At 33.0% G+C, this 20902-nt stretch overlaps 1 protein-coding gene across 15 annotated transcripts in view; it reads right to left on the bottom strand.

Moving 5' to 3' along the window:
- Positions 1 to 20902, bottom strand: part of rgs3a (regulator of G protein signaling 3a) — a 205467-nt gene that overhangs the window by 13050 nt on the left and 171515 nt on the right. Inside the window, 1 exon segment of one of the 15 annotated variants that reach the window (NM_001003629.2) lies at positions 14639 to 14739. In NM_001003629.2, the coding sequence (NP_001003629.2) occupies positions 14639 to 14682 (44 nt within the window). In that variant the 5' untranslated portion in view covers positions 14683 to 14739. 15 annotated transcript variants of the gene reach the window in all.

The following is a 20902-nucleotide window of genomic DNA, read 5'->3' as shown; positions in this document are numbered from 1 at the left end:
ACGCAACCCTATCCAATATGACTATACATGTTTAATTCCAACACAATCTGCAGTTATCAAGATATAGAGTACACAAGAGTAGATTTCTGCAGCTCACAACCAATCAAATCAACAAATCTATCGAAAAACAACAACACAACCCCATAAAGCTAAATGCACATCCAGCATGCTTTTTTCCAAAACAATCTGCAATTATCAAAGTATAGAGTACACAAAAGAGTAGACTGCAGATCACAACCAATCAAATCAACAAATCAATCAGAAAATAACAATACAACCCTACAAATTCAAGAGCATCATGCATGTTTTATCCAACACAATCTACAGTTATCAAAGTAGAGCGCACAAAAGAGTAGATTTCTGCAGCTCACAACCAATCAAATCAACAAATCGATCAGAATAAAAAAATGACACAACCCCAGAAATCCAAACACATGCAACCCATCATAAGCGTTCATTCATCACACATGTTTTTTTCAAATACAATACGCTGTTATCAAATTACAGAGCACCCAAAACAGTAGAGTTCATCAGCTCTCAACCAATCAAATCCACAACTCGATCAGAAAAAAAACAACACAACTCCACAAATCTAATGCATATCCATCATGCATGTTTTTCCCAACACAATTTGCAGTTATCAAAGTACAGAACATACAAAGAAAATTATTTTTGCAGCTCATAACCAATCAAATCGATCAGAAAACTACAACACAACCCCATGAAGCCAAATGCATATCCATCATACATGGTTTTTCCAACACAATACGCTGTTATCAAAGTACAGAGCACCCAAAACAGTAGAGTTCATCAGCTCTCAACCAATCAAATCCACAAATCGATCAGACAAAAAACACAAAAACACAACCCCAATAGATCCAAATGCATGCACCCCATCCAAAAAGATCATACATGTTTTATTCCGACACAATCTGCAGTTATCTAAGTAAAGAGCACACAGAAGAGTTGAGTTCTGCAGCTCACAACCAATCAAATCAACAAATCGATCAGAAAATAACATTACAACCATACAAATCCAAGAGCATCATGCATTTTTTATCCAACACAATCTACAGTTATTAAAGTAGAGCGCACAAAAGAGTAGATTTCTGCAGCTCACAACCAATCAAATCAACAAATCGATCAGAATAAAAAAATGACACAACCTCAGAAATCCAAACACATGCAACCCATCATAAGCGTTCATCCATCATACATGTTTTTTCAAATACAATCCGCTGTTATCAAAGTACAGAGCACCCAAAACAGTTCAGTTCTGCAGCTCACAACCAATCAAATCAACAACTCGATCAGAAAAAAAACAACACAACTCCACAAATCTAATGCATATCCATCATGCATGTTTTTTCCAACACAATTTGCAGTTATCAAAGTACAGAACATACAAAAAATATAGATTTTTGCAGCTCATAACCAATCAAATCGATCAGAAAACTACAACACAACCCCATGAAGCCAAATGCATATCCATCATACATGGTTTTTCCAACACAATACGCTGTTATCAAAGTACAGAGCATCCAAAACAGTAGAGTTCATCAGCTCTCAACCAATCAAATCCACAAATCGATCAGACAAAAAACACAAAAACACAACCCCAATAGATCCAAATGCATGCAACCCATCCAAAAAGATCATACATGTTTTATTCCGACACAATCCGCAGTTATCAAAGTACAGAGCCGGCGCCGCTGGAACTGAGAAACTCTTTCTGACTCTCATCAATCTGAGCGAGCGGATGAGCGGAGGGAGGGTTGTGCCACTCTCCACACCATCTCTGCGCTGTTTCAGGTGCCACCGGGGGTCCCGAGTGCCGTAACCCAGGGCCGACGGGACCCCGAGGACTAAAGATGCATCAGTAGATCTCCTCAAATCCGCATGCGGCGTCTCTGGAGATGCACGGGGAAGCTCCAGATGCCCGTCCTGACCTCACCTAGCACTTCCAGAGGAGCACAGTTTCTGCCTAATGATTTCCACTGTGGATCCTCTGCCCTCATCAGCTCCGTTTGGCCTCTGATGACAGATCCAAAAAAAGGAAACCAAAGCTAATTTTAGGCCCTCCCAAAGGGCATTGTTCCTACATGAAAGCATATTTTTAATGGTCCATCACTTGATGGTGGCCGTGAGGTGGCATACAACTCATACTCAGCACAATGCCATTTAAAATAAAAGTGTATTAGTATAATTAAAGGGACAGTTCACCCCAAAATGGTTCCTTTATATTGTTGAATTTTGAAGAGAGACACACATTGACTTATATAAAGTATAACCCGCAATTGGCGAAATCTGCGAAGTAGTTGGCTTTATTTTTAATTATTATAGATGTTTAAAGACTGTGAAACCCCTCACTACACACTTTATGCACTTTTCTCAGACAGGCATTACATTTTCACACTTTTCTCTCTCGTTTAAACACTAAAAATAATGTGAATAATGTTTTCATCAATCTCAAACCTTCGTAGAAAAATACGCAAGTCCAGTATTATAGAATGAACCAAAGATCAAAACCAATGTGGGGCGAAAACTTGCAAACATACCGTACAGCTCTTCAGAGTCACACTGCTAGCGTTCAAAGATTTATGTAAATTTGGCAAGCTGAACGCATTCTATACTGCACAGTTGACGAGGTACGGAGGAGATGGATTAACAGTGGTCTACAGCCAATCGCATGAACACAATGCACTAATTACATGAAATAATCCATGAAACTGTGAGGCCGCGAAAAGTGAACCGTGTTATAGCGAGTGACAATTGTATAAGGAAAAAAATACTATGGTGGAAGAAAAAGTCAATTGGTGGCAGTAACTAGCATTCTTCAAAACATCTCATTTTGTGTTTAACAGAAGAAATGGCAATAGTTACAACTACTGCAGTTGACTATAATGCTTTAAAGGTAAAATTAAAAGACAACGCAAGTAAAAAAAAAAATTTAAATAGAAATATTAATAATAATAATTATTATTATTATTATTAAAAACCATAAATAAATGAATTTATATATATATATATATATATATATATATATATATATATATATATATATATATATATATATATATATATATAGTTGGCCTTTAAGTAAAATAATAATAATAATAATAATAATAATAATAATAATAATATTATTAATTATTATTATTATTATTATTATTTTCATAATTATTATTATTAGTAATAATAAATCATTAAAAATTATTTGTATGTATGTATTATTTTTTTTACTTAATAACTAGCAGTTAATTGATAACATGCTTAATGCTCATTTATTAATCACCTTCAATAAAATAATTAAATGTAATTACTTTCCTGAGCATTTGTTTCATTTGATTTAATGTAAAACAGTGATATTGTGCAACATTATTCTATGTTTAAAAAAGATGTCTATGTTAATATGCAATCTATTAATAATATATTTAATTTTCTTATTCAAATCTGAATTTTCAGCATCATGACTCTAGTCTCTTGATCCTCAGAAAATATTCTCCTATCATTTGCTGTTTAGGAAATAGTGTTGAAAACAGTAACTCATTCTTTCGTTTTCCTTTGGCTTAATTCCTTTTTTTTGAGGGGTCGCCACAGCGGAATGAACCCCCAACAATTTCAGCAGATGTTTTACACAGTGAATGAACTTCCAGCTGCAACACATACTGTGAAAAATCCATAATCACTCATTCACACACACACTCATACTATTGCTTAATTAGCTCATTCAATTCACCTATACCGGATGTGTTTGGACTTGTGGGGGAAACCGAAACACCCGGAGGAAACCCACACCAACACAAGGAGAACATGCAAACTCCACAAGAAATGCCAACTGGCACTGGGACTTGAACCAGTGTCCTTCTTGCTCTAAGGCGACAGTGCCAACCACTGTGCCACCCAAATTTTAGGAGTGGCTATGCTTTTTTAAGTATTATTTGATTCAAAGAAAGTTAAAAACAGCACTTATTTAAAATAAAACATTATTTACACTACAAAAGCACTGCCACCTTTAAAAAATTCAATGTGTGTGCAGAACAAAATCATTTTAGAAACCCGACCCCAAACAAAACAAAGCAAAAAGGACAGTCCACCTTAAAAAATGAACACAAGCTCATCATTTTGGTGAACTGTCCCTTTAAGTACTCCACAACGATGGAAATGTAGTGACTACCACATGCTATAAATGTGTCAAACAAAACCCCGTACTGTATACAGTATCTTATGATTCATGCCAGCAATACTACATGCATTAATGGAAAGAAGATAACTGCTTCTACGTCAACAGTGTCAACACAGTAACAGCCTACAGTGTAATAGCATAAAAAAAGAGTAAAGTTCAGTAGTAACGGCTGGTTAATAATCAGACTATTTATTTCAGCCCTCTGGATATGATGACGGAAAGCGTAGATGAGCCTCAACAGGAAAAGGAAGTCTGCAGCTATTTATGATGCATTATTATGTTGCCCTGTAGGCTGAAACCGCAGAATTCCTCCTCTTCAAAGAGGCTGGATAACATAAAACACCAGCTTCTTATTATTCCAGGTAAAAAATATGTGTATATTAGTTGTTTTCCATATTTTGTAATTCATGTTTTTATTTTTCCCCTGTTTGTTTCTGCTTCTGAATTGCATTATGAGATCTTAATCTTACATACAACCACTGGTGGCCTTAGAAAAGTGACTCTTATTTGCATTTTTAATAGTTTAAAGGGTGTTAGTTAACGTTGATGAATTTACTAACATGAACACATGATTAGTAACACATTTATTATGGTATTTATTTATCATTGTTAAAGTTAAAAAAAATACAATACAAAAAATACATGTAAAATATAAAAAAATGTATTTTTATACATTTTTTATTATTTATAATAATAATAATAATAATAATAATAATAATAATAATAATAATAATAATAATGATAATAATAATGATAATAAAAAATAATGATAATGATAATAATAATAATAATAATGATAATGATGATAATAATAATAATAATAATAATGATAATAATAATAATAATGATAATGATAATGATAATAATAATAATAATGATAATAATAATAATGATAATGATAATAATAATGATAATGATAATAATAATGATAATAATAATAATAATAATAATAATAATGATAATAATAATAATGATAATGATGATAATAATGATAATAATAATAATAATAATAATAATAATAATAATAATAATGATAATAATAATGATAATGATAATGATAATGATAATAATAATAATAATGATAATAATAATAATAATAATGATAATGATAATGATAATAATAATAATGATAATAATAATAATAATAATAATGATAATGGTAATAATAATAATAATAATAATAATAATAATAATAATAATGATAATGATAATGGTAATAATAATAATAATAATAATAATAATGATAATGATAATAATAATAATAATAATAATAATAATAATAATGATAATGGTAATAATAATAATAATTTATATTATTATATATATTTTTGTTAATATTATTATTGTTATTATTATTATTATTATTATTTGTAAATACATCAATTAACATGAACTAATAGGCCATTATACTAAAGTGTTACCATTTAAAATGCTATACTGGCTGGGTTTGTAACACTATAAAAACCTTGTAATAAACTGTAAGTGCATTTTCTGTTATTTTACAAACCTATTTCTCTAGCTTTTATACATTATATTATTGAAAATGACTAAATGTCATTGAAAGTCACTTTGTTAAACTGTAGAGTTGAATTTCCAGCATTGAAAGTCGACAGGGCAGAGATCAACATCCCATAATGCAATTCACAAACACAAATGAACCCAAAACACTTATAATACGGAAACTGATCATTAGATATTTTACAGTGCACAGATCATTCAAGGTTAATTTGTGATGTTGTTTAATTTAGTATTGGCCTTGTTAGTATCTGAGAAATCTGCTCGGCAAGCTGGGAAACAGGATGATGAGACATTAGTCAGCCGCGCTGTGAGTAATTGAGAGGAAGTTTAACAGCCGATGTCAGAAATAAATGGCATGTCCGTTTGGTAAACGGCACAGTAAAAATGCATTCATTCAAGTTGTCCCAACACAAATTGATTAAGTTAGCTTAACAAATTTAAGTGGATTGATATATACAGGGGCATTGCTAGACATATATATGTATATACAGAAATTAATCCTAAATGTAACAAAAACAATCTAAAGACACAACTAGAGTGATGTTAAGATCATTTAAGAAATCTTTTGCATGAATGTTAATTTAATTTGAATAAAATTATAAAGACAATTTAATAAAATACAAAAAAAAATGTTTTAAAGAATTATCTGTTGTCTTAAACCCGACTTATGGCCGAGAATTAGGTTTATGAAGTCTTACACTGTAAAAAATAACTCAATAATAAAATAATAAAATAATAATAAAATAATAAAATAATAATAAAATAAGGTCTGTTAACACTATAGTTTAATACATTATTGTAACTCCAAAAATATAAAATGCTGATTAGATTAAAACTTTTAAGTTGCGAGAATTTCAAAACAGGAAAATATTGATAATTACATCAATTTACTGTAAGAATACGGCTTATTTAAAAGTAATTACATCTTGTCAGTTACTTTAAAACAATATTTAACTTCTCGCAACCCAAAGAAATTGGGTTGATAGCTCAATTTTTCCACACTAATGGAGTTGTTTTGTATTTTAAGTCCACACACTGATGTTTTTTGTTATTTTTTATACTGATAATGTGGGACAGTGCATGTTTTTGTTTTGTAAAACATCTGTGGTTTAATAAAGATAAAAAAAATTACTGGAAAACAGAAAAGTTGTTGTTGAATGTATTATTTTACAAGCATGAACAGTCAATTTGAAAACAAATAAAAAATAAACAATTTCAGCTACTTTATTTATTTGAGGTTCTAAACATGCAGTCGGACGCTGGATTTGTTTTGTCCAGACAAAAAACAAAAACAACTTGTTTTTTTGAGTACTCGACTTCAACATTTGAGCTTTTTACCATGTAAAAATACCTCTGATTGAAGAGGAAAAGATTTGGCTAACATAATAAAGTTTGCTGTCTGAACCTCATTTTGTTAGATGCTATCGTAACTTGTATATATTAATGCAAACTTGCGTTATTTTTTGTTTGTTCGTTTTGTTTAAACAATATTTTTTTGGAGTGTACCTCCCTGACTCATTGTCGATCCTTTTTGCGTCATACAAAAATGTATCAGGAGCCATGTTTAGTACAAATAAAATCACCATCGTATTATTTAAACTTTGTTTTGTCGACTTGCAAAAGTTGTGAGGCGCGCGGGTATGTTTTTTTGTTTGTTTGTTTGTTTGTTTGTTTTATTTGTGCATATGCCCAGTTTGCTTTTTGATTAAACTATAGCAACACTTCAGGGTCGGCTCTGTAGGTTATCACAACAATAATGCGATATTCTGAGCAGCCATGATTCTGTTACAACTGGTGTGACTTTTAACCATTTTAAGCTATCATCTGAAATGCTGAAGTGGAATCTGGTTTATATTTAACACTGTGATGCTGGAGGCTTTTACAACATCAACATCTTTTATTTCAGATTCTCTGGCGGGACAAGAATGCGAAAGAGCTCAAAACTGAAGCCCCCAAGAGTCTGCTCAGATAACACACACTAATAATCATCCAGCTTTTCTGCAGAAGACTCAAACGGATGCCAGATATCTTTCAAAACACACAAATTGCCAAATATTTCTGTATATTTTGGGGTGGATTCCTGCGGGTTTTGAGGCTTGTGTAGGATTTTGAGCAGAGGAAACGAATTAATCTCCACATATTCACTTCCAATGATCTTGTTGTGCACTTTTTTTATGAGGAACGAATGAATTGTGGCCAATAGGAATGTGTCAGGCTGATTTATTTTTAACTTCCAGTGGGAGATCTGGCTTCAAATGAGAAGCAGGCTGTTGGATGGAGGAGCGAGAGGAAAGATTCTCGTCTTTTTATGGGCCTTGGAAAATATTTAGAAGTATAATGAAACAGTTTACGATCCGGGTCACGTTTCAAATCTCATAAGCTGTGTGTGTGTGTGTGTGTTTTTTGTCGTGAAAACAGATGAATGCAATAGACGAACTGAACTTGATGCAGACAGAGATGTCAGACTGAGTTATTAGAGTAATGCTAAATGCAATGCTGCCACCTGCTGGATGTGATCACTATTACACTGTAATCAAACACTGGCTGCCTTCAATTTTTAAGCTGAATCAAATTAACTTTATCAGTCATTTGAACTTATATTATATTTCATATACTCACTTAAAACAGCTTGCTTAACTCATAACATTAAGTTGGACCATGTTTAGCTTAGTTTAATAAGTTACAATTAACTAAAAACATATGAAACATAAAAACATATGTTGTGTTTTGGCTATTCAAATGTAAAATTAATGTGAACGCAAGACAAAAACTATTTGAATTCAAAATATAATTGTTTATTAGAATTTTTGTTTAACGTATAACACAGATTTCTTCATGTAAACAACAAACCCACAATAAACCATCAAGATCCTGGCTTGACAGCCATATTTATTACAGAATTAAAAACACAGGCATGTTAATGGGATTTGAATTTCGAAACAATCAATGCCAATAAAGAGAACAAAAAAAAAAAAAAAGATTTCCAAAATGGATTTTAAGTGGACTGCAAAAAAATGCCAAAATACGGACATTGCAGATATGGAAATTGGCAAATTTAATTATATATTATATTATATTATATTATATTATATTATATTATATTATATTATATTATATTATATTATATTATATTATATCATATTATATTTATTATATTATATTATATTATAATAATTATATTAATTATATTAATTATATTATATTATATTTATTATATTATATTATATTATATTATATTATATTATATTATACTATATTTATTATATTATATTATATTATATTATATTATATTATATTATATTATATTACATTATATTATATTATATTATATTATTTTATATTATATTATATTATATTATATTATATTATATTATATTATATTATATTATATTATATTATATTATATTATATTATTCATTCATTTTCTTGTCGGCTTAGTCACTTTATTAATCCGGGGTCGCCACAGCGGAATGAACCACCAACTTATCCAGCAAGTTTTTCCAGATGCAACCCAGTGCTGGGAAACACCCATACACACTTATTCTCACACACACATTCAAACACTACAGCCAATTTAGTTTAATCAATTCCCCTATAGCACATGTGTTTGGACAGTGGGGGAAACCCAGCCAGGGCTTGAACAAGTGACCTTTTTTCTGTGAGGTCACAGAGCTAACCATTGAGCCACCATGCCTGTACCATGACATTTAACAATGTATATATAAATATTTAAGATATAAACATCAGTTATTAAAATACTGGGGTCAGGGATGTGTGTGAGCGTGTGTGTGTGTGCGTGCACGTGGGCAGGAAACACCCTCTGGTCATTGAGTGCCACGGTGTTGAGATTCCACACGGCTTTGCAACAGCATTAGTAATGTGGCATCTGCGAGACAGAAGCCAACGCCATAAAAATATGATACACAGTATAAGCCGAGCTATGAAAAGAGAAGGAAAGGAGACTGGAAAACAGTACTCAAAGCCTCTAGTACATACTCTGCCTTTTGGCCAAGATCCAGCATAGTAACAGTGATGTCACTACCTAAAAGTGTAGCGTCAGTCTTATATGTTGCACAGGTATATTTGTAGAAATTGAAAGAGTCCTTTGCCTTTTCTTTTCTGCACAAAACCATTAGAATATTATGTAAAGGACATGTTGCATGATAATGTTTTGTAAATGTTGTAATATGCATTGCTGAAGCGCTTCATTTGGACAATTTCAAAGGTGATATTTTCAATATTTAGTTGTTTTTTTTTTGCGTTTAATGTGTGTCCACACATAAATAAAACAAGGAAAGTAAACAATGAAAGTAAAATACTAATATCCAAAATATTTCTCATTCAATTTAACTCATCAAGCTTTTTCCACAACAGAAGAAAGACACTCTAAGTTTTGAACAAGTGAAAGGTGAGAGAGGCTGCTTGTCATCCATGCTAGCATACAACGATTTGTTATCTTTAGTTTTGTTCAGGCTCCTACTGCTGTGTTTAGTTTGTTTTTTGCTTTGTTTGGTTTATTATTTCGTTTTATTAAATTTCATTTCGGTTCATTTTTTTTTTTAGTTTTCTACAGTCTCCTACTGTTTTGTTTTATTTTTTGCTTTGTTTTTGTTTTGTACAAGCTACTACTGTTTTGTTTGTTTTTTTGTTTGTTTCATTGCATTTAGTTTTATTTCATTATGTTTTGTATGGGCTCCCACTGTTTTTTTGTTTTGTTTTTTTGTTTGTTTTTTGTTTTGTTTTGTTTTTTTGTTTGTTTTTTGTTTTGTTTTGTTTTTTGTTTGTTTTTTGTTTTGTTTTGTTTCTTATGGGCTCCTATACTGTTTCGTTTCATTTTATACAGGCTCCTACTGTTTCGTTTGGGCACCTACTGTTTCGTTTGGGCACCTACTGTTTCGTTTCGGCTCCTACTGTTTCGTTTCGGCCTCTACTGTTTTGTTTCGTTTAGTTTTACACAGGCTCCTATTGTTTCATACGGGCTCCTACTGTTTCGTTTTATATAGGCTCCTACGGTTTCGTACAGGCTCCTACTGTTTCGTTTTATATAGGCTCCTACTGTTTTGTTTCGGCTCCTACTGTTTCGTTTAGGCGCCTACTGTTTCATTTCGTCTCCTACTGTTTCGTTTTATACAGGCTCCTACTGTTTTGTTTGATTTTATACAAGCTCCTACTGTTTCGTACGGGCTCCTATTGCTTTGCTTCATTTCGTATGGGTTCCTACTGTTTTGTTTTATACAGGCTTCTACTTTTTTGTTTCGGCTCCTACTGTTTCGTTTAATTTTATACAGGCTCTTGCTGTTTCATACGGGCTCCTGTTGTTTGGTTTCATTTTATACAGGCTCCTACTGTTTTATACGGGCTCCTACTGCTTTGCTTCGTTTTGTACCGGTTCCTACTGTTTCGTTTAGGCGCCTACTGTTTCATTTTATACAGGCTCCTTCTGTTTTGTATAAGCTCTTACTGTTTCGTTTCATTTTATACAGGCTCCTACTGTTTTGTATGGGCTAATTTCATTTCATTTCATTTCGTTTCGTTTCATTATGTTTTGTATGGGCTACGTTTTGTTTTGTTTTGTTTTGTTTTGTTTTGTTTTGTTTTGTTTTGTTTTGTTTTGTTTTGTTTTGTTTTGTTTTGTTTTGTTTTGTTTCATACGGGCTCCTACGGTTTCTTTCTGTTTTGTTCCGGCTCCTACTGTTTCATTTTCTACGGGCTTAATTTTTCCTTTCAGCTCCTACTGTTTCGTTTTGTTTCGTTTGAGTTCCTACGGTTTCATTTCGTACGGGTTACAACTGTTTTGTACGCGTTCCTACAGTTTCTTTTCATTTTGTACAGGCTCTTACTGTTTCGTTTAGCTTCATACTGTTTCCTTTTGGCTCCTACTGTTTTTTCATTTCGTACAGATTCCAACTATTTTGTTTTGTACAGGCTCCTACTGTTTTGTTTAATTTCTTTCGTTTTGTTCTGTTTTGTTTTGTTAAAGGCTCCTAAACTCTCCTAATAAGTACATTTAGCGGAACATATAAGACATTAGTACTTGATTGTTTGTGGTCGTGAGCAGGTGTGAAAGCAGGCCGTGTGCAGTGGGAAAAGACATTAGCACGTGAGTGTGTCACACAGTCAAATGTCTCTGGTGCTTCAGGGGCCGCTCGTGACCCTTCATTCGGAGCTTTACATTGGGTTAATTATCAAGCAGAAGCAGCTGCTCCGCACAGGCCTGTAATCTGCGGCAGGAAGATCACGCCCTCGCTAAAGCTCATCAAATTAGGAAGCTGTGATCCAGACATTTCCCCACGGCGAGGCCTGCAGGAGCACAGGAGATGGACCAAAGCCACAATTATCTGCAGGGCTTCACCAAATTCCCTCTCTGCCCGCCTCACATTACGGCCCATAATAGAGCGCAGTGCTATTCCAGGCTGTGAAAACCAGGACGCTTGCTGTGGGAAAGACATCAGGAACGTGACAGCGATATTTTGTGATGTCTTGCACTGTAGGACGCTGAAACAGATGTGATGTGGGTTCAAGTCCCAACAGGAGTCGTAAACACACCAAAAAGTGTCAGCTGTATTTGTGCTGCAGTGGGGTTTTTGTATGTGTATAATGCACATCTGCTGTTGTAAAGTAATTTACTGTAATATATCTCTATTAGTCACACTCTCATTAATGCCTCAAGGAATTACAGTCTGTTTTACTGAATGAATGAATGAATGAATGAATGAATGAATGAATGAATGAATGAATGAATGAATGAATAAATGAATGAAAAAACGAACGAACAAATGAACGAATGAACAAATAAACGAATGAATGAATGAATGAATGAATGAACTAACTAAGATTATTTCAAGGTTATTTAAAGGCACAGTTAACCCAAAAATTATCATTCTGCATCCACTTGATTTTAACCAGTCTGAATTTATTTCTTCTGTTAACACAAAATACAAAACTATTGTAAAAAATATTGTGAAAGTTGATAATCATTGACCTTCATAGTATTTTTCTATCCCTACTTTCCAAAATTCACTGTAACTTTACAACTTTCATGACAGGAAGCACACTCATTATATAATTTCATCCAAAGGGACACCCCAAAAATTAAAATTACTTCACTATTTACTCTCCTTCATGCATTATTTGTTTCTTTACGTTCATGGGCTGAACTCAAAAGAAGATATTTGGAAGAATGCTGGTATCTGACACCCTTGAATTCCATAGTAAGAAAAAAACAAATACAATAGAAGTGAATGGGTGCCAGCAACCAGCATTTTTGAAAATATCTTATTTTGTGTTCAACATAAGAAATACACTCTAATAAGTTTTGATGAGTAAATGATGACAGAATTTTCATTTTTTTTGTGTGTGAATGATCCCCTTGAATGTAAAGCCTGAGTAAACTTTTACTGAGATTTGAGTAAAAATCTGGCAATGCAAACATAAAATAGCATAAAATAAAATAAATTATAAAATGAAATAAAAATTAAATGAAAAAATTAAATAGAGATAAAACAAAGCAACAAAAAAATAACAAAACAAAACAAAACAAAACAAAAGCTTTTAAAGGTTTGCAATCAAGTATGGGATGATAAAATAAAACTGAGTAAATGGTGTGAACATTTTCATTTAAAATTTTTAAAGAAATCTTTAATTTTATCCCATAGTAAAAAAAAAAAAAGAAATACTATGAAAGTCAGAGGAGAAAGGAGAGTAAATGATGACAGAGTTTTCAGTTTTTGAGAACCACCTTTTCAATGAAAAGTCTCTTTTGGCTAAAAATCAGACAATAAAAATAAAATAAAATAAAAATAAATAAATAAATAAATAAATAAATAAATAAATAAATAAATAAATAAATAAATAAATAAATAAATAAATAAATAAAATAAAATAAAATAAAATAAAATAAATAAAATTAAATAAAATAAAATAAAATAAGATAAGATAAGATAAGATCAAATAAAATAAAATAAAATAAAATAAAATAAAATAAAATAAGCTTTTAAATCTTTGTAAGCACTGATTAAATGATGAGCACATTTTCAACTTTCATTTTCAACTTTCCCATAGTAAGAAAAACAAAAACTATGGAAGTCAATGGGTGCCAGAATTTGTGGGAATTTTCCCTTTAAATGTAGTCTTTTTCTTTATTATTAATAATAAAATAAAATGAAAATAAAAATAAAAATTTTGTGAACTATTCATTAATTATTGTCTCTTTCAAGTAAAAATCTGGCAAAAATGAAAAAATAAAAAAAATCACAAATCACAAATATAAAAAGCACAAATATAAAAATTTTAATAAATAAACAAATAAATATATAAATAAATAAATAAACAAGTAAATAAATAATTCAATAAATAAATAAACATACAAACAAATAAACAAACAACAAACAAACAAACAAACAAATAAATAAATAAATAAATAAACAAATAAATAAATAAGCTTTTAAATGTTGCTAATCACTGAGTAAATGGTGAGGACATTTTAATTTTTCCTTTGCAACTATCCCATAGCAAGAAAACAAATACTATGAAAGTCATTAGATACCAGCAACCAGCATTTATCAAAATATCTCCTTTTGTTGTCAACAGAAAGAAATAGTTAGTAGTGTATAGGGTAATGGTGTATAAAGGTGCATAAGATTGTGTAAAAGTGTGAGTTAATTTTCATTTTTCACTGAACAATCCCTTAAAATTTAAAGTATCTTCAAGTACAAATCTGTCAACAACAACAGCCATCCTCCAAACATTAATATCCAACAGAAGAAAGCTCAATCCTTCACATGTGTCACTGTCAGGCAAAGCCCCCAGAGAAGTGAACTCCAGCAACCTCATCTTCTCCAAAATAACCTCTTTCTTTCTATTTCTGCCTCCCCTTTTCCCTCTTCTCATTACTTTAAGTCTCAGCGCAGCAGAAGAGAACACTAATAGCCCTACCTTTCCAGGTACTTCTCCGAGAAATCCACCATAGTGTGTAACATGTGTGTGTGAGGGGTGTAAGAGCAGGGTCCTGGGATTCGATCATTCACATTCCTCTCAGCGCAGGGCAGCGTCTGTGTCTTTATATAGAGCGGGATCTGCTGGAGGCGGGACTTCTGTCAGCCAATCAGAGGTCAGATATCTACATTCTCCACTGGTCTGTGTGTCAGTATGTCTACAGCTCAAGCATTGAGCCACATAAACAGTTTGACTGACAGTGTTCAGCTTGTATGGTAAATAGGCATGGGCCGGTATAAAATAAAAAATAAAATAAAATAAAATGGGTCAGTAATAGAAAAATAAAATAAAATAGGTCAGTAATAAAATAAAATAAAATAAAATAAAATAAAATAAAATAAAATAAAATAAAATAAAATGGGTCAGTAATAAAATGAAATCAAATTAAATTAAATCGGTCAGTAATAAAACTAAAATAAAACGGGTCAGTAATAAAATAAAATCTAAATAAAATAGATCAGTAATAAAATAAAATAAAAAAATAAAATAAAATAAAATAAAATGGGTCAGTAATAAAATAAAATAAAATGGGTCAGTAATAAAATAAAATAAAATAAAATAAATTGGGTCAGTAATAAAATAAAATTAAATTAAATTAAATAGGTCAGTAATAATCTAAAAATAAAATGGGTCAGTAATAAAATAAAATCTAAATAAAATAGATCAGTAATAAAATAAAAAATAAAATAAAATAAAATAAAATGGGTCAGTAATAAAATAAAATCAAATTAAATTAAATAGGTCAGTAATAAAATAAAATAAAATAAAATAAAATAAAATAAAATAAAATAAAATGGGTCAGTAATAAAATAAAATCAAATTAAATTAAATAGGTCAGTAATAAAATAAAATTAAATAAAATTAAATAAAATGGGTCAGTAATAAAATAAAATAAAATAAAATAAAATAAAATAAAATGGGTCAGTAATAAAATAAAATCAAAATAAAATAGGTCAGTAATAAAATAAAATAAAAAAAATAAAATAAAATAAAATGGGTCAGTAATAAAATAAAACCAAAATAAAATAGGTCAGTAATAAAATAAAATAAAATAAAATAAAAAATTAATTAAATTAAATTAAAAGGGTCAGTAATAAAAACTATTCGAGTCAGTCGGTCAGTTAGTCAGCGTAGCAAATAAACAGTCAGCAAATAAACAGAAATGTAAGACTTCACATATAAAGTCTGTCTAATCTTGATGACTAGTCTAGTTTTGGCCTACTCTTAGACGTCTATTAGATTTTCACTGACTGAATTTAGCCTTGTTTCAGCCAAGCTGTCAACGTTTAGATGTCTATTACACACAAAATTGTTTGCAGGGCAGAGTCTCTGCTATGGATCATAGAAATTGTTTTGACCAGCAGCTTTCATCAGATGGCCACTAACTTCATCTGTTGAATGGTAGTGATCATACAGAGTTAATGTGACAACAGCCACTCCAGAGCTTCACCTGGGATCAGTGCTGTTGACAGAAGAGAGTCTGTAAGATGATGATAAAGAAGAAAAAGAAAGCAGCTGTGCCCTGGAGCTCAGCTGTTCACAGATCAGTCGTGTATGCAGACCGGCCGTCTTTCTCATTCACTACATACTGACCTCAGATGAGCACGGGTGTCTGCTTAGTGTCTGCTGTCATAAACCAGGTGCAAAGTCCCACGGAAAAAAAAAACACCTTCCTGCTGTTAAAGCCAGACCAGGTGCAGACGCTTTCACATCATCTGATCTGTGTGTGTGCGGAGCTTTCAGATCAAACCCCATGAAAATAAAGAATAAACTGCTTGCAGCTACTTCAGATCTATTTCACATGCCTTTGTGTTCTCAAGTGTGCCTTTTTTATGATGTAACACAAGTGGTGGAGATCATTCCCATTAAAAAATACATGCTTCAGATCAAGGTTGTAACACTTTAAAATAAAGATTCATTCATTCATTCATTCATTCATTCATTCATTCGTTCATTCGTTCGTTCATTCATTCATCCATTCATTCATTCATTCGTTCGTTCGTTCGTTCGTTCGTTCGTTCGTTCGTTCGTTCGTTCGTTCGTTCATTCATTCATTCATTCATTCATTCATTCATTTTTTTCTTTTCTGCTTATTCCCTTTATTAATCAGGGTTTGCCACAGTGGAATGAACCACCAACTTATCCAGCATATGTTTTACGCAGCGGATGCCCTTCCAGCTGCAACCCATCACTGGGAAACATCCCTGCACACTCTATCACACTGTAACGCCAGGGGTGACACACACAACTGGAGGTAAGATCCAATATGCAGGTTTTATTCAACGTCAAGCAAGCAATGGTCAAATCAGGTGTAGACAGGTATGTGTAGGCAAATCCAGAGTCGTAATCAATGTACAGGCAATAGGTCGTAAGGCTGGCGGCTAAACAGGATAACTAGGATATACAAGGCTAGGATCAAGACACGGAGAAACAAGACAAGGAGAAACGCGTTGTAATGTCACTAAAAGCGAACAAGACTCTGCAAACTGGATGGGGGAATGAGTGGCTTATGAAGGGTGTCTAATCAGTCTCTGAAAGTCCTCAGGTGATGCGAGTGTATTCAGTCTAGATGAGTGAGCAGGTGTGAGTGTCTGGGAGAAGTGCATGTGTGCATATGTAGTCCAGAAGAAGGCGGAAGTGTAGTCCATGGTTATAGTGGAAACCAGCGATCTCCGGAGAGCGAGCGCTGGTTCCTGTAACACACACACTTACACTACTGACATTTTTTTTAGCCTACCTAATTCACCTATAGCGCATGTGTTTGGGCTTGTGGTGGAAACCGGAGCACCTGGAGGAAACCCACGCGAACACGGGGAGAACGTGCAAACTTCACCCAGAAATGTCAACTGACCCAACTGAGGCTCGAACCAGCGACCTTCTTGCTGTGAGGCGATCTTGCTACCCACTGCACCACCGCATCTCCAATAATGATACAGTTGAATCAAAATGATTGATATTTTGAATATATATATATATATATATATATATATATATATATATATATATATATATATATTAGGGTTGGGCATCTAATCCGATACGCATCTCGATACAAAGAATACGATCCAATATATTAGCGATACATTTGTGACATTGCGATGCAACACGATACGATTTACACCCATATCACGATACAATGCGATAATTCAGCACTAACTTATTAGATCAAGTTTATGAGATGATGTAAGAAAGGATGCTGTGCCATTGAATGAGTTTGATTATTTATTAACCAAGTAAAACCAAGACTTTTTTTACAAACTGGCTTTTCTCTCAGAGCCAGAGTGTCAGTTTACAGTAGAGGGCCATTTTAGAACATATAGCACATATTATTTAAGTATTTTCAAGATAAACAGAATGTATAAGTGCAACATATATTATAAATGTATATATTTGCACTCTTTCAACATAAAGGTTTACCATTGAACAATAAGAATTGTGATTTAACTTTTCAACTATGAAAACAAGTTTTACAAAGATATATTGTGCCACTGAATATTCAAAACTTAAGGTGGTGAACTAGCAGTGTTATGCTGCTTTGAAACATCACTGTCACTGTAAACAACAGGCTAATAAAAATATAAATAAATAAAAATTAACAGGAGGAGGTGTTTAAAACCTTCGTTCTCCGTGACACTAGGCTGAATATCTTTGCAGATGAACAATGCAATAACATTCGTTATTGGCGTAGAGCGAGCAGAACTGTTGCGCATGGAGAAAACTTTCGATGCTTTTCTCACCACTTTTGGAGCTGGCAGCTACAGTTGAAGCAGAGCAGGAAGCCGGGGATGCAGGAACACTGGAAGATGCTTTCACAACAACACCGTGGCGCCGCTTCAAGTGAGATATCAGATTAGTCGTACTGCCCGTGTATTTTACAAACGCGCGGCACATTTTGCAAATTGCAAATTGCATCTGTCCTGTCAAGTCGTCCATCCTTTTTGCAGACTCCATAATGTTGCTATACTTTAGATTTAAAACTCAGTGAGAAATAAAATGTTTGTTTTGCTTCTCGCACTTTCTGAGGGCGCACCACTAGCTTCATCCGCACACCTGATACACTGAGTTGTAGTGTAAGTGTACACATCCGCAAATCCGTTGCTAAGGCATACTTTATGTAGGTCGATTAAATTATGTGACAAAAACAGGTTGACAACACTTGTTAATAAATAAAAAATACATTCTATATTAAAAATATAAGCTGTATCTCGCAAAAACCGATGCATCTCGATTTGCTTCCAAAATTTCATTCATCCTCTGCTGCTCTACCGATGCACTTGCATCGTGCACGCGCATGACCGCGTATCGATACATATCGGTTAATCTTCCCATCCCTAATATATATATATATATATATATATATTGAATTATTGATTTTTTTTTTCATTTACAATTATTTCCCAAATGATGTTGAACAGATTCAGGAAGTTTTCACAGTATTTCCTATAATATTTTTTCTTCTGGAGAAAGTCTTATTTGTTTTATTTTGACTGCAATAAAAGCAGTTTTTAATTTTTTAAAAACATTTTAAGGTCAATATTATTAACCCCCTTAAGCTATTTTTTTGATTGTCTATAACAGGGGTGGGCAAACTCTGTCCTGGAGGGCCGGTGTCCTGCACAGTTTAGCTCCAACTCTAATCAAACACACCTGCTTATAGATTTCTAGTGATCTTGAAGACACTGATTAGTTTGTTCAGGTGTGTTTGACTAGTGTTGGAACAAAACTCTGCAGGGACACCGGCCCTCGAGGATCAAGTTTGCCCATCCCTGGTCTATACAGACCTTAATTTAACCTATTGGTACCTCAAATGTATATATTAGTACCTGAACATTTTAAGAAGAAACACTTTTGTACTTTTCATGTAGTATTATGTACCCTTGAGGTATTAATAAGAGTGTACACAGCTGTTCTTTTAATGAAATGTGGAAGGGGGGGTTCTCACTGTCGTTGTGAATTGTATGGGGTTTGTGCATTGGGCAATGCACATTGTTTACGATTTATACGTATGCGTTCGCTCTCGTGCTTATGTTCACAGCAAATATACAAAGAGCAGCGTTCATGGGGCCCTCCCATAGATATATACACTAGATATCGCATAGGGACCCTGAGCATGCGTCAATAGCGCCGCCACATTGGTACAGTGCTCCCAGGACAAATGTCATTCAACCGCACTAGTCAAGACAGTGTTATTACGTGAAGATGCGGGACTTTAGCGCTGTCTACGGGTGTAGTAACGAGCAAACAAAGAAAACAAAGCACAAAGGCAGAACACTTCATAGGTAATATTAAGTTTTTTACATTTTTTTATGTTCTGAACTTTTGTGCTCTACAGGTAACATTATTAATGATAATACAGTCACTTACTGCATTCACTATAAGTCAAAGTAGCTCCAACTCGCAATAAACACTCAGCTTATGCTAGTTTTGTTGAATAAAATCAGCAAACACTGCAAAAGAAATATGACAACGAGATGCTGCGCTGCCAGAAACTTGTATTATTGTCGGCTAGTGAAGGAGTCGTTCATAACGGAGATTCATTCACAAACGAATCGCTCTCTCCGTCAGTATGAGCAGTGAAAGCAGGAGAGGAGCTGTGTTTCAGGACATGGATTAGATCAAATTTAACAGGGAGGGTGAATAGTACATTTATGTACACACAAACACAAGCTTTTTGTCAGGAATGCCCGTGCGGTCACTGATCCATCAATGTAGAAAAGTGATGGAAAATTATAATTTTCGTAATAAAAAAATAAAAAAATGCATACTAACATCCAGGAAAACTCCCGATCACAGATATATGTGTATATGTGTATATCTCTGGCTTTGGATGGCCACAGTCCTCCACTGTACCTTGGTCCCGGATTCATTTCAATGGAGCGCTACCCTGTAGTAAAATGGCGGCTCTGTTGACGCATTCTTCCAATAGACAATAACAGGGTAGGCGACATCTAATGTATATATTTATGGGGCCCTCCAAGAAATGCAGGGCCCTAGGCGACCGCCTATATTGCCTGTTGGATGGGCCGGCACTGATTGCTGTGTTTACTTCATTACTGCCACTAATAATCCATGTATTAATTGCATTTCTGTTTAGTTAAATGATGACTTTAGTCATATTAGGGTAATCAAAATCCCTGTTTACATGGTCGATTCTTAATCAGGGTATTGTGTTAATCATATTAAGATGAAATTTGACAAACTTGG

This window comes from Danio rerio, chromosome 5, assembly GCF_049306965.1.
Source record: "Danio rerio strain Tuebingen ecotype United States chromosome 5, GRCz12tu, whole genome shotgun sequence".
Lineage (NCBI taxonomy): Eukaryota > Metazoa > Chordata > Actinopteri > Cypriniformes > Danionidae > Danio > Danio rerio.
The sequence above is the reverse complement of the archived record's forward strand: the minus strand, read 5'-3'. Positions and strand labels throughout refer to the sequence as shown.